The 14,069-nt window shown below is 48.8% G+C and overlaps 1 protein-coding gene across 7 annotated transcripts in view; it reads left to right on the top strand.

Moving 5' to 3' along the window:
* The first annotated feature begins 2,012 nt into the window (after nt 1–2,012).
* The window catches only part of SGSM1 (small G protein signaling modulator 1), a 51,594-nt gene continuing 39,537 nt past the window's right edge, over nt 2,013–14,069 (top strand). For 5 of the 7 annotated variants that reach the window (XR_010392016.1, XM_064521871.1, XM_064521870.1 and 2 more), the window contains exons 1-2: nt 2,013–2,095; nt 2,184–2,227. Coding sequence is in view for 6 of the 7 variants with exons in the window: in XM_064521871.1 (XP_064377941.1) it covers nt 2,077–2,095; nt 2,184–2,227 (63 nt within the window). In the remaining variant the exon portion in view is untranslated. The remainder of the gene's footprint in view (nt 2,096–2,183; nt 2,228–14,069) is intronic. The other 2 variants (XM_064521873.1, XM_064521872.1) reach the window with 1 other exon arrangement.

The raw sequence follows: 14,069 nt of genomic DNA, 5'->3' as shown, positions 1-14,069 counted from the left end.
ACGAGACCGGCCGGAAGGAAGGCCCCAAGGAAGTGGGAACGGTGCTCCACACCGACACAGGAGGCCCCCTCCGAGCATCGCCCAGGTGTGATTAGACCTCTTGCTGCACTCTGTATGGCCAGAATTAACTTGCTTTCCAAGCAAGGAGAGCAAGGCCCGGCAGAGGCTGCAGCACTGACCTGCCAACAGCTGACGGCCGCGAGCTGTGTGTGTGCGGTGGAGCCGGGAGCAGCTGCCCTCGCGCTAATGTGGTTTGTAGTTATTGGAAACTGGACTGCTAAGGAACAAAGATCCTGTTTCTATGGAAATGTCCTGGAACATCAAATGAGGGAACAGAAAAACAGAAAATATGTTAATGAGCACTGCTAGGCAGGGCTTTTTCTAAAGTGTTTATGATTTTGATAGGAGGCATCTCCAGGTCCCATGTGAATAGACCTTTTCAGCTCATTATTGTCTTCCTGGTGCAGAAGAGCCAACAGACACGTGGCTGGTGGGTGTAGCTCGATGTGGCTTTGCAGAAGGGAAAGAACTTTGCACTTCATACCTGCGGGATCTGGCTTTATGTTTCTGGCTCCTGAGCCTCTGTAAAGCCCAAGATATCAGTGGATTATCTCCTAGCTGCTACTTCCCTTGAAATGATTGCTCTGGCAGGCTGCCTCAGCAAAGGGGCGATACCGAGGGGTAGTTCCTGCCAAACACTGCCACCTCGGCCCCAGTGTCCCCAGCACATGCCCGCTTGTGGCAAGATGCTGCAAGATTTCCACCAGCATCTAAACAAAACCATGGGACTGGTGTTAAATCACAGACCCTCTCAACCTGCAGCCTGCTTTTGCTTGCCTGTGGCCATCGTCCCTCCACCCAACATCGGCATGATTTCTGTTGTGTTTTGTATTTCCCTTCTGCCCCGTTTCCTCAGCGTGAGGCTCTCTGCTTTCCCCTCCCTAGGACAACAGAGCTGACAATCCCTTCTGAGGAACACTGCCCAACGCCCAACAGTGAACCAGGCAAAGGAGCCCCCAATTTTTATTTCAATGCAGAATTTTTTTTCAAGTCATTCCGCAGGAATGTGGGGACCTGTGTCATGGCTTCTGGATGCCTGATGTTAGCAAACAGGCCACTCGCCTGTTGGGGCAGGAATGAGACCTGCGCTGACCACTCACTATCGGTGCCAGGCGCACGATGGAGGCCCCTCCGTGGTGGCAGGTCACTGCTGCCTCCTGCCCAGGCCCCTCGCTGTCCCCAGGGAGGCCTGGGCACAGTGGCCGTGTGGCCTGGTGGCCCTGGGGACTCTGGGGGTGCTGGGACCCGGCTGGGGGATGCCTGGGTGTGGAGGTGCCTGTTTTGGAGGGGTGCAGGGGCCCAGTAGAGGGGGGAGAGCAGTTGTTGGGGGTGCTTGTTTGTGGGGCGCCCAGGGATGGGTTGTGAGGGGTGCCTGGTTGTGGGGGGGGCCATTGTCATTGGGGGCCATTGCTGTTAAGCGGCCGCTGCCCGTTGTGGAGGGGTTGCCCGTTGGGGCCGTTGCCGTTGAGGGGCCGTTGCCGTTAGGGGGCCGTTGCCCGTTGGGGGGGGCGTTGCCCATTGCGGCCATTGCCGTTAAGCGGCCGCTACCCGCTGGGGGGGCCGTTGCCCGTTGGGGCCGTTGCCGTTAAGCGGCCGTTGCCGTTGAGGGGCCGCTGTCCGCTGGGGGGGGGCGTTGCTCGTTGGGGCCGTTGCCGTTAAGCGGCCGCTGCCCGTTGGGGGGGGGGGCGTTGCCCGTTGGGGCCGTTGCCGTTAAGCGGCCGCTGCCCGTTGGGGGGGGGGGGCGTTGCCCGTTGGGGCCGTTGCCGTTAAGCGGCCGCTGCCCGTTGAGGGGGGGGGGCGTTGCCCGTTGGGGCCGTTGCCGTTAAGCGGCCGCTGCCCGTTGGGGGGGGGGGGCGTTGCCCGGTGCCCGTTGGGGGCCGGCGCGCGGGCGGCGGCGCTCGCGGATTGGCGGGCGGCGGCGCGGCCCCGCCCCCGGGCGGGCAGGTGGCGCCGCCGGCCGCGCGCGGCTCGCCCTGCCGCCAGTCTGCGGGCGCTGCGGGGCGGAGGAGCGCGGCCATGGCGGCGGCCCCGGCGGGTAGGGCGGGCGCCGGGCCGGGGGCGGGCGGGCGGCGGCGCCGCGCTGGCGGGCCGCGCTAACGGGCCTCTCCCCCTTCTCCCCACAGAGGCGGAGACCCGGCAGCGGCTGCTGCGCACCGTCAAGAAGGAGGTGGGTGCCTCGGCGGAGCCTCGGCTCCGCGGCCAGGAGCCCCCGGCCCCGGCGGTGGCCGCTCCGCGGGGCCGGCCCTGCCCGACCGCCGCCGCCCGCTCCCGTTCGCATCGTCCCCTGCCGCAGTCGGGACCTCGGCGCGGCTCGGAGCGCCCGGGGGCGGCGGGAGGGCAGGGGGGGCCACGCGGGACCACCCCCCGCGCGGGGCCGCCCCACGCAGGCCGGGAGCCGCCGCGCCGCCCGGCTCGGGCCCTCTGCGGGGTCCCGCTGGCTCCGGCGCTTGCTGCGTTTGTGGTTCACTGCATCAAATTTAACAACCTGCGAGGAAAAAAAAGCCCAAACCGGGCAGGTTTATCCGTCTCGTTCGTCTGTCCACCGTGAGCCCCGGTAGAGGGAACCTGTCGAGTGAAAGGTGCCTGCGCGGTTACTGGGTGCATAAGCAGCAGGGGAGGTATCTTCACAGCAACAGCTTATTTTGGCACCAGAAAAGCCAGCTCCTTTGTCCCCTGTCTTTTGAAAATTGCCTTGTACTCGGGGCAGAGCCAGGCTCACGAGCTTTGACTTTATGCAGGGGGAAAAGGGGTATCTCTTGAGTGGGAAAATACTGCCCACCTAGAGAGCTGGGGTGGGACAAACCCTTATTTGCAGCAAAATGTCCTCTCATGTACTGGGAGATGGTCTAGTGCTTATGAGCCCTGCGTGGACAGTGCTTCTGGGCTGTTCCAACACCAAGCTGAGGAAATGGGAAATGTGCACATGTGTATTTGTGTGTTGGGTGTCATTTTAAGTCTGCTTATTCCTCTGGCATCTTCTCGGGCGTCTTTCCACCTCTTCTATTAGTTGTGCTGAGCTGCCTCAAGCTCACTTGGTCTGTGCATTTGCTGGACAAAGGTCGATGTTTGTAATATGTGTAGCATCAATACAGTGAGCAACAGTAGATCTCGGCATGGAGCTGGGGGTCTCTGGGCCTCCCTGATCTGCCAGGTCGTTTGTACGTTGCTTATGTGACAGAAGCAGGCCACGTGGCCGGCTTGCTGGGCTGCGTGGGCCCGCAGGGCAGTCTGAGCCAGCCGTCCATGACTACCGAGTCCAAAGCGGCCGAGTTTCATGGGACCCGTTGCTGAGGAACCTGGGCTCCAGCTCTGCCTTGTGATGGAGGACAGGCTTGTTGGGGAGCTGTTGTTATCTCCTGCCTGTGGTTTATCCCTGCAGGTCATCTCTCCTGGGCTTTTGGGGTGTATGATGTGTGTCTTTTCAGTTTTGGTCTTATGATCATCTTGATGTACAGCTCAGGGAAGTGGAGCATCCCTGCTGGAGACGCTGCACTGAGTAGGATGAAAAGACCTGTGGCTGGGAGGTTTTGGGAATCTGATGGAGCGGTGTTTGGCTGTTTATCCAGATCACTTCTGCACCTTTAATCCTGTGCTGGGTGTGGTGGTGAGGAATGCTACTTGTTGCCTTGACAACAGCTATTAAACCAGAAAAAGGGTATGACATTTATTTTAGCATTGTAGATAAAGCTGACATCTCATTAAGACGGTCTGTCTGCAACTCCTCCTGAACGGAGAGAGACCAAAACAGCAGATTGTGCATCGATGGCTGCTGCAGGATCAGAGACGAGGACTGCCCAGTGCTCAGCGTGCCAGTTAAACAGCTTGGCCAGCGAATGTGAGCTTCCTGCCGGAGCCTGTGCCCTGGCTTCTGCAGGTTGTTATTGCACATGAGCATCTTTTGGGCCAGCATTCAGTAGTGGGCTTCTCTCCCAGCTACCCTTTGCTCTTTCTCCAGGGGCTGGATTTTGCAGGCAGGGCCTCGTTCTTGTCTGGGTATACATTTACTTTGGACAGGCATCTGTGTGCAGGGAGAAAGTGCACCTCGTGCCTAGAGGAGAAGAGCTGAGGGTTATGACATGCCCTTCTGATAACATGGGAAAGTTCCCTGGCTTTTTGTAAAATAACCATATTGTACAGTTTATTGGCAGAGCCAAGTAAAAATAAAGTGTGCATTGAAGGAGAGAGGTGGGGTATGTGAAAAGACTTTCTGCGCTAGTGAAAAGCTGCCAGCCAACCCAGCATGGGCTCACGACGTCGGTGTTTGACAGTCTCGTATCTGTTTCTTCAGCAGCCCTTTAGCAAGCGTGCAGTGCTCATGCAGAGCAGAGACTTTACATTACTGTTGGGACCTTCTGTGGACTCATCAGTCTGAGCTCTGCCTCAGGACGTTTGTGGGGATGTTGGTTCTTTGCCCACACAGGTACCAGGTGCTTCCACTTTCCTTCAGATTTCTCCTATCTTGGTGCCTGCTGAAAGCAGTGAGATGTGACAGAGAGGCCTTGGTTCAGCAAGCTGAGACTGTTTGTACAGAGTCACACAGCTACCTGAATTCCGTGTTCAACTCGTTCTCTGCATTCTTTTCCATCTATTTTTTGCTCTATTAGAATTAATAAAAAATTGAGGAAACATGACCCCACAGGTTAATTGTTTAGCAACACCCCTGAAATTGGGAGTTGGTTGTCCATTCTCTTGCCCGTTGTTCTCTGCTCATTGGGCCCATCTTAGTTATGCTTTTGCTTTGTTGCTTCCTTCAGGTTAAGTCAGGAGCTCATGCAGACTTCCAGGGAGTAACAGAAAGAGCCAAACTGCAGAAATCTCCTTCTACTCCTTCCTACCCCTGGAATTTTCCCCTTTCACCAGGCTGCATGTCCTTGTTTCTTTAGACCATTGCTGGTTTGTCTGTGGGGCTTTTTCTACACCAGGGCTTTAGCCATGGCTTTATGTGATCTGGTTGGATCCTCAAGTGTAGGTGAGATGCGCTGAACCTCCTGACAGCCATGGATTTTACTGCAGAAGCCATGCCACGTCTGTAGTCCTACTGCAATAGCTGAAGGGGTAAAACCTTGTGTAGACAAGGTCTGATTAGAAAAGGTAAACAAACAATAAATGAGGGGAAAAAAAATCTCCCTAAGGCAACTACCCAGAGCACCACAACAAGCAAATGGACTTCTGTCTTCGGTTGTTGCCATGGTTAATACATTTTTATTTTTAAAAGGTCTTGCTCTGCAGTAGATATCCAGGCTGAAATGAGTTGTGCTGTCACTGTCGTCGTTTTTGTTTGGTCCATATCGTTAAAATAAATCAAACTAATCCTGAAAGCTGCAAAATTGACTATTTGTCAGCAGACTGTAATGGAAGAAGCAGCTGTATGACTTTCCAAGGAATCCTGTTTTTGTTATTGTGGAAAAGAAACATAAGCAAATCGTCTCTGATTTTTTTTTTTTAATCAAATTAAATGAGGCTTATTTAGAAAACAAAAAGCAAAACCTCTGAAATGTCCAGATTTAAAAAGGTGTTGGGCTTTCAACTAAAAATATTTTTCTTGCAACCCATACTCTTCCCCTTTTTCTTTTTGCAAGCTTCACTGTTAACAGAGAAGAAGCTTGTGATATATTTTTGACTACTTCTAGGTAATTGCATTTCCACCCAAGAATGGGTGGAAAAGCTGATGTTACCCTTAAAATGTAGGCTATACTACACTGTATCTGGAAAATTAGCTGTGTGGAAAGTTGTAGTGCATTAAATAATCAAATGAAATCTGAAAGCAATAGTTGTCTTGTTTATTTCTCTGTTAAAACTTAGTTTTTATTTAAGTAGCCACTCAGCTGTATTTAACATTTTGCTGTTCTTAGAATTTTTCTTTAAGCAGCTGTTGATTGACCAGAGCCTGCTCCCTTACTGGTATCCTCCGATCTTCTATCTGTATCGGATTTACTGGTTCTTTTTTAACAGCTCAAAGGGGTGTCACTATATAGCTGTTCACTAATTCTATCATAGATCATAGGGGCAACAACCAGTCTCTTCTACACTTTAAATGAAGTGCCCCAGCTACCCAGCCATATAGTCTAGTTTGTGGTTAAGTAAATCCAGAATGCCTCGTAATAGCGATGTTTTGGCAACTTGGGTCTGTGTTTTTGGTCTTGTGTTTTAGTTCTGAAATATCAGCTTGCTGGTGTCCATGCCAGCTAGCTCATTTGGATCGGTAGAAAAATTGTAAATTAATTTAACACTGTTCGGATCTCCTGAAAAATGAATGTTGATAGCTGTAAATGTTTTCAGGGCCAAATTAAAAAAAAAGGCCTTTATGTATCTGTCAAAACTGTTCAGACAAAATGAAGATGAGGCTGATAGGCTGTAGGTTTGTAATGGAAGTTACCGTTTGCAGAAGACCTTCTGATGTCTCTCAAGCACCCAAGCCAGCCTTTTTAAAATGCTCCTATATCAAAAGTAAACAGAAGGCTTTAATACAGCATTTCTGGACTGTCTGCATTGATCTCTTCTGAAAGGAGTCTTTCTAATCACTGGGGGCTATTTTCTCTCCTCTTGAAGATAAAAGCACAGGTGTGCAGAGGTGCTCTCATACTCCAGACAACCCTGGCAAGAGCTTTCATACCCAGGACAGGTTTCATGTTTCTTTCTTTCTTTTTAGCCTCTTTCTTAATGTTCAGGGGGATGAGATCTGTATTCCAGGGAAGACTCCTTCCTCCCTACCCAGCCTGTCTTCTAGGCTGCCAAAATACCATCCTCTCGTCTTTGTGGCATCGTGGCTGTTGCCATAGAAATACCAAGCTTTTCACAGATTCATTACTTCAGAGCAAGACAGGCCTGGAAGTTGCACCTGGTTTCAGTGCAAATAATGTCAGTCTGTGCTGTGTTTGCTAAGTGAATCCAAAATACTTGTCAACGTAAAGTTTAGCATCTCAGAAGACAGTAGCTTATGGTTTGATGGCTGCAGAACAAAACAGACAGGATAAAGCTTTCACATGGGGCGTTGAAAATAGAGACATGACTAAAGTTTTTCCTGAAGCGTTGCTGTGTCTCTCTTGAGCATCCTACAGATAGCTGTACTAGCAGTGCCAACAGATGGACATGGAAATTCGCTTTTGACAAGCGAAACAGGAATAGAAGCTGCTGCAACATATGCAGTAATCTTAATTTAATGGTCCATATATGGATTTTGGGCCAAAAGTTGATGCCCTATGAAGGGGGTTGGTTGCAGGCAGACTGGTGCAAAATACTGCCTGCAAATACAAATCACTGGGATGATTCCTGTTTTCTTCTCCCCAGAGTACAATGTTGTATTACTGACTCTTCAACTTAATGTCTTTTTGATTTCTTTTCTAGAAAACTATCCAAATATTCAGATTTTTTAAGTCAAAAAGATGATATATACACAGTAACATCCTCTCCCCCCACCCTCACTCTTAACTTTGGGTGCATATGGTTCCTGTGTAAGCTTTGTTGGCAGGCCTGAAAATCCCATGTGTATCATGTGAATGATACCCCAGCTGCAGGACATGTTATATTTTATTTAGTAAGTGTTGATAAATAATTAAACAAGACTTCTAGAAAAGCCAAAGGTCTCAGTCAATAGGATTACAATCAATGTTTCTGTGGCAGCAAGAATATGGAGCTGCCAAACAGCGTTAGATGCAAGTGTACGTAACGGGTCTGGTGGCTTTAGAGCTGTCCTCGTGCTGCGCGCCCTGCAGTGCCGGAAAGCCGGCTGTTTATACCCGGAGCAGCGTTCATCCCCGTGGTGGGTGGATGGTGACTCTGCTGAAGTCGATGGATTAGGGTCACTACTGGGGAGAATTGTGCTAAGCAGCGAATCTGGGTGCTGTGGCAGAAGAGAAGATGTCCCAACCACTTGGCCAGGGAGATCGGGAGAGACTAGAGAAGTCGGATCCATCTCACTGATGATCAGGCACCTGCAGTTCCCTGCTGGCTCCGGTGCCTGGGGGTTTCTCTTCTAGCTTTGGCATCAGTGACTTGAGTTGGAGTTTTAGCTCTACGTCTGTTTCTGAAAATTGCTTTAGAAAAAATTTTACGTGGAGGCTTTGAACTGAATGTGCCCAACAGTGCACAGGGCTGGTACAGAAAAGTGCATGCCTGGACAGAGGATGTCTCTCTGAATTTACTTGAAATGTGGTTATTGTAGACATCCAGCTGCAAAAATCAAGAGATTACATGTAAACTTAATATTATTCTTGTCTTTGGCTTTGTTTTTGAAGAGATCTGTCCTTTGAAATTGTGAAGATACTTGAAAACAAAAACTGCACATACTTCGCTTAAAAATTTAACTGTGATTTTTGTGAGATGGGGATGAGGGAGCCAATTCATGAAATTTTGCCAAACCATTTTCTTTTCCATTAATGTTTGTGCAAGCATTTCTTTCCAATGAACTTCTGGATTTCATTGTCACTGGTGCAAGAGGAGAAATGACTGCTAGACTTAGCCATCGTGTCCAGTGCAATAGGGTAATAGAAGTGTGTTGCAGTAGAACAAGTAAAATGGTGTTGATTGTTTACGAGGATGCTCCTGTTCCCGTGGGAGAAGCCACCTGCCTAGCAGTCACGCTCTGAGCTGAGACTGGCGATGGCTTATAGAAAGGATTTATTTAAACATGATTAAAAGCAGGTGGGCTACAATCCACTCTTGTAAATCTGCAGTAGTGACTCCCTTTCACTTCTAATACCCTGTAATTAGACTGCTGTAACTGAGAACAAAACTTGTGGCTGTTTGTCTGCTTATCTTTTAAAGGAGGGTAGGGGCAGAGGGGAGAGAAGACGGAGGTGCGTGCGTGTGTGCAAGTCTGGCTCGTTAGCTAGACAGGACACATTGCAGTGTAACACTTCTGCCAGTAGTAAGTGATGGGAATAGTTGGCTTGCTGACTCTTGAGCTTTCCGGGCCAGAGACTTAACTGACCCGAATGGCAATCTGCCAGCCGAGGACATAGCCCGGGGACTAGGCTTTGCATGCAGCCGAAGTCTGTCCCAGCCTCACTGATTTCACCGGAGATCCTTTTTGTTACTGCTCGCATGACTGAAGACAGAATTTTCCTTGCTGTCTCCAGCCTGGTGAAGGGATTGACAGCTACTCGTTCCTGCTTGCTGGGCTGCATGTACCAGTTTCAAATTCAAAAGCCCACGGTGGAGGAAGGTCTGCTGAGCGAGCTGTGTGTCTGCAGCTGAGCTGATTGTGGCCAATTCTCTATTAGCCCAGGGAAATGGCTGGAGAGAGTCCTTGAAGTCTCTGGGTACATGTGCATAGTACTTTACAAGTATTTTAACTGATGAGAGCACAATTCTTCAGCGTTATTTAATGGTCAGACAGTAAATTCTCAGGCAAATAAGTGGCAGGGACTGGCTGCAACTTGCGCTGGTGCCAAAAAGGTCTGCCTGGCACCCGCTTTTGAGATAATTAGGGTGTTTGTTCCTGGAAAGACAAGAAACTGCATCTTGTAATACTCAAGATTTGATAACATGAGTTTTATAAAAGACGACTGGTGAAAGAGGATGTTGAAGCTTTGCCTTCTAAAGCAGCCAGACAGGCAGTAGGCAGACATTTCATTTTCAAATGAGAATACAAATCTAGTTTGTGAGAGATTTTGGACTGAGAAATTCTGCTTTAGCTGAAAAAGCAGCTTTTAGCTGCAGCACAGGTGGTGCGATTCGATATAGTTTTTTTTTCCATCCACTGTCCCCAGCACTCTCTGCTCCATGGGGACTTCTGGGCTGTCCACTCAGGTGTACGCAGAAGTAGAGGACTTAGGACTCCGAATAATGCCTTTGTGTCCTAACACTGGACAGAAATTCTCCACTTGCTTTGACTCATACACTGAACCACCTTTGCTACAAGCCAACCTAGGAGCCAGAGACAAAAATCAGTGTCTTGTTTCTGCTGGGAAGTGGTAGCTGCATGACCAGGCGGCAAAGCCCTGCAGTGGGACTGGCTGAGCTGCAGTGCAACTGAATCGTATCTGTCCTCGCAAATACAAACATGCTAGTGATTGTCTTAATCTTGCATCTGTTTCACTAAAAGATCCTTTAGCATTTTGTAATATCCGAGAAGTGATAATACTGTAGCACTGTATGGACAAATCTTCTACTGTGTATGGAAAACTATTTCCTATAGAACTTAAGCAGAGTTTATTCTTGGAAAGAGGCCTTGATTTGGAGAAGCAATTAAAGAAATGCTTGATTCCATCAAGAAGTGCCCACGTGAGCTGTTGCACCAAAACTAGCAGGTAAGATGATATTTTTTCAGTGCTAGTAGTAGCTTCCAAACATATAATCAAAGCAGCACTTAAAGACTGCAATGAGAATGAGTAAATACCAACTCACAAAAGAACTTGAAAAGCAAACACACAAAAGTAAACTAAGTTTCGGGCCTGTACCGTCAGTGGGTTTTATGGATATAGATTTCAAGCTTTGTTTGTTACTGAAAAGATGAACAAAGTCCTTTTCTTTAATTAGGAAAGAAAAAGAAGGAAATGACATGCGCTTTGGTTAACAGTCTTGAACTCGCTGCCAGAATTGTAGATACAAGGTTCTTGTGTTAATGTGGTAGGAAACACGCTCACTATCAAAGCTAAGGATCAGGTGAATACTGTGAAAGGAAAAACCTGGACCTGCAGCTTTCTAAAATATGAATGCAGGAAGCTTTAAATGGAGTTTGATAGGCAAATATGACCTGTTCAATCCAATGTCTCCTTGGTGAGGAGGAAATCAGAAACAGAAGTAATGTGCTCAGGCCCTGCTGGTAAATGGTGTGGTTTAGGTGAGGGAAGGGCATGGGTCAGAAGACGTGGTCTTTACCAAGAAACCTTTTCACTGAGGTCAAAGTTTGAGCTAGATCCAAGTATTGGCTGAAGCCTGCAGTTTCTGTAGATTGCTTTCACTGTGGCCGTGGTGGATGTATGTTTGTCCTGATCTTAAATCCATAGTGTGCTGCATTTTTATCTTGAACACGGCGTGTGGCTCTGGTCCCCACTGCTTGGAAAGGGAATGAAACAGGCAGGGATCCAGAAGGGCAACGTGGATATCCAGGGCATGGAGCAATTCCCGTACTAGAACAATGAGTAGGCCAGGACCCTTCAGCCTGGAAGAGCTGCGTGGAGAGGATCAGTGGAGGTTATCCAGGAGGCATCAGATGGAGTGAGTGGAGCCCCCTCCCTAGAAGAAGCAGGTGTGTGTCCATGCTAACAGAGGGGAGGGATGCAGCAATATGCCACATCACCTTGCTCAGAGCTTGTGCTCCTCTGCTTGGTGTGCAAATGGTGAACCAGCCCAATGTCTAGCTTGGAGGATCTGAGAGCTGCCCCAGCCTGGTTCAAGTGCAGTTGCCTCTCGAAGGCTAGGACCTGTGTCTGTGCCCGAGGCAGGAGCTGGCTGGCTGCTTTTTCTCAGTCTGTTTGCATCTGGCTTGCTGTAAACAACTCCGCAGAGTTATGAGCGTGACCAAACATATGGGAGATATTGTGCTTCAATACAAATGCCTTGATAACCAGCAAAAGGCTTTGCAAGAGGGATGGCGAAGGAAATTGTGAATGTAAACATCATCACTTAATAATCTAGAGGACAGATTGTATAACAAATTGGATGGAAAAATCCAGCCAGGTGAAAAGAGTTATAGGTAAATATTGTCTTAGACTAATTAAACCCAGAGTTATTGGTTTGCTTCTGATCTCTGCACCTTGGCTGTTATTGGAACTGCTGTAATATTTGGCTTGCTCCACCAGTGTAAATGACAGCTGGGACTGGATACGGTCGTGAAGCTGTGTTACGGGAATGGGAGAGATTGGACTTTGAGGTGAAGCATCTCCCTGGGAATTTTTTAGCAGAGAGCTCTAAGCCTGCTTGGGGTCCTTCACTGGGGTCTGGGAGTTATTAGATAGGCAAGGTTTGTTCTCTCTCTCTTTTCTTTTCTTTACTTTTTTTTTTTTTTGAAGGGGGGGGGAAAAAAAAGCAGTTTGTCAAAAACAAAAATGTAATGGCAGTGTTTCAGCTGTAATGGAACTGGCCAGGCCAAGGGGGGATGTATGAGCCAAAGGAGAGACTGAGACCTTTGGAGTCACGGGCCTCATCCCAGATGTGGGAGTGCAGGTTCAAATCCCTGGTCTGAACTGGGCAAACCAGGATTTTCCATGTCCCTGGTGAATGTCCTAATGCAAGAGCTCTCCTGACTACATTTGGGTTTCGGATCCTGTAAAATACATTCTTTAAAAGTGTGGTGAGACAGCTCCCCTGCTTGTGCATCTTGAGACCCCAATCCTGTAAACATTTATTGCAGAGCAGGTTAAAAGGCTAGGAAGTGAGTGCGTAGATTTGAAAGGAACAGTGCATCTCCAATTGCTGTGTGCATTACAGGAGAACATGCATGAAAAATAAAGATAAGATCTTTACAGTTGTTTTGCAAATAACTGTCCATTCTAGGAAAACCGAGGACCAGGAGGTCTAAGAACAGGTGAGATTCGTTGGACTGTTCTCCTCTCCTAAGGAGGCTTGCAAAGAGATCTTGCATACACAGGTCAAAGGAAAGCAACTGTCTGTTTCTCTCTGAGTCCCTTGAGCAGCCATTGCTGTATTTAGTATAAATTAGTACATAGCGAGTTTTGTATGTAGCCCTGTATAAAAGGTAAAAGCTGTTCTGGAGATAGGGCAAGGAGGGAAAAAATAATTTCCTTAAAATTCCGTTTTGTCTGTGAGGCAAGGAAGGACTGGCTTGCTTCTTCATGCGAGTCAGTGGTTCAGAAAGCGATGCCCAGACAAGCCTACCTTCCCTTACAGTTTTGGAGCTGGAGCTAAGGCTGCTGAGTGCGTGTGGATGCCGTGTTGTGGGGTGTGCATGTGTGTGACTGCTCTCTCCATGCACGCAGTGCGCTCTGTGTTTACAGCTAAGGAAGGGAGAGTGTTGCATTATTGTCAAATAGTTTATAATACTCCCTCTTGAGTTTACCTACAGCTAGTTAGTCACTGTTTTAATTTCCTTTCTAATAGAAGAGTAAACATCTCATTTTCCTTAGACTGAGTTTATCTACAGAGTGGGCAGCTTCATTTGAGGAAAGCTTTTGCGATTCCTCTGGCTACAATGTGAGAATTAGCAGTAAAATGGTGGAATGCAGCATTTTGAGAGGTTGCTTAAGCCTTGGCTGTGTTTTGTGCTGAATGTGGGTTCGCTGGCATTCTCCATCCCTGCAGTATCGTATTGCACTTCACCTTTAGAAAAGGATGCGGGAATGTCCTGGCTGGTGCTTGCTGCCGCAGGGTTTGCGATGGCATCTGGCCGCGGAGGGGCCCGTGTCCGGGTGGGAGCCGCGGGGCACCTGCAGACAGCACCTTCGTGTTGTGGGCTCGGTGGGAGGGCGCTGCTCCGCGTTGCTCAGCTCCTCGTGCCCCAGCGGACGTATCCTCTCTTGGATGACCCCCTGTAGTCGGCACAGATCTTGCAGTACTTCTTCTGCTAAGCCAGGTTCCCCAAGTAGGTCTCTGTGCCATGGCTGCAGTCTCCCTCCTGGCTCTCCTCCATTTTCAAGAGGCAGATGCACTCCTGCGTTAGACTGTAAGAGCCCCGCTAGTGTCCGTCTGAACCTTAGCTGTTCAGGGAAGGAGAAAAGCTCCGATTTGTGCAGTTTAAACCCGCAGAGTTTTGGGGTTCTCTGGATGGAGCACTGTCCCACTCAGCTGTCCTTTAAGTGCCAACCTTGCCCATTTGTGACTGGGTCTTGCACAAATGTAAGACTTTGTTTGAAAACTTTTTCTATATAACCCTCGTTTTCGCTTATGAAACCGTATCTATCTGTCCAGGCCCCAGCAATCTAAACTCCCTGCTTGTTGTATAGCTGCTCTCGTTTTCTTCTAGCTCCTCGTTTGTCAGGTGAGTGCCCTTGTTACAATGCCCTTTCCACTTCGGTTTCTTTAAATATCTTTGATTTATGTTGTTTAGCTTGATAACCTCAGTCAATACAGTGCTGTTTTTTTTTTTTCTTTTAATGGGTAATTTTCCA

Source organism: Dromaius novaehollandiae, chromosome 17 (assembly GCF_036370855.1).
Source record: "Dromaius novaehollandiae isolate bDroNov1 chromosome 17, bDroNov1.hap1, whole genome shotgun sequence".
In the NCBI taxonomy this organism is placed as follows: domain Eukaryota; kingdom Metazoa; phylum Chordata; class Aves; order Casuariiformes; family Dromaiidae; genus Dromaius; species Dromaius novaehollandiae.
Note: the sequence above shows the minus strand (reverse complement) of the source record. Positions and strands in the feature narration are given on the sequence as shown.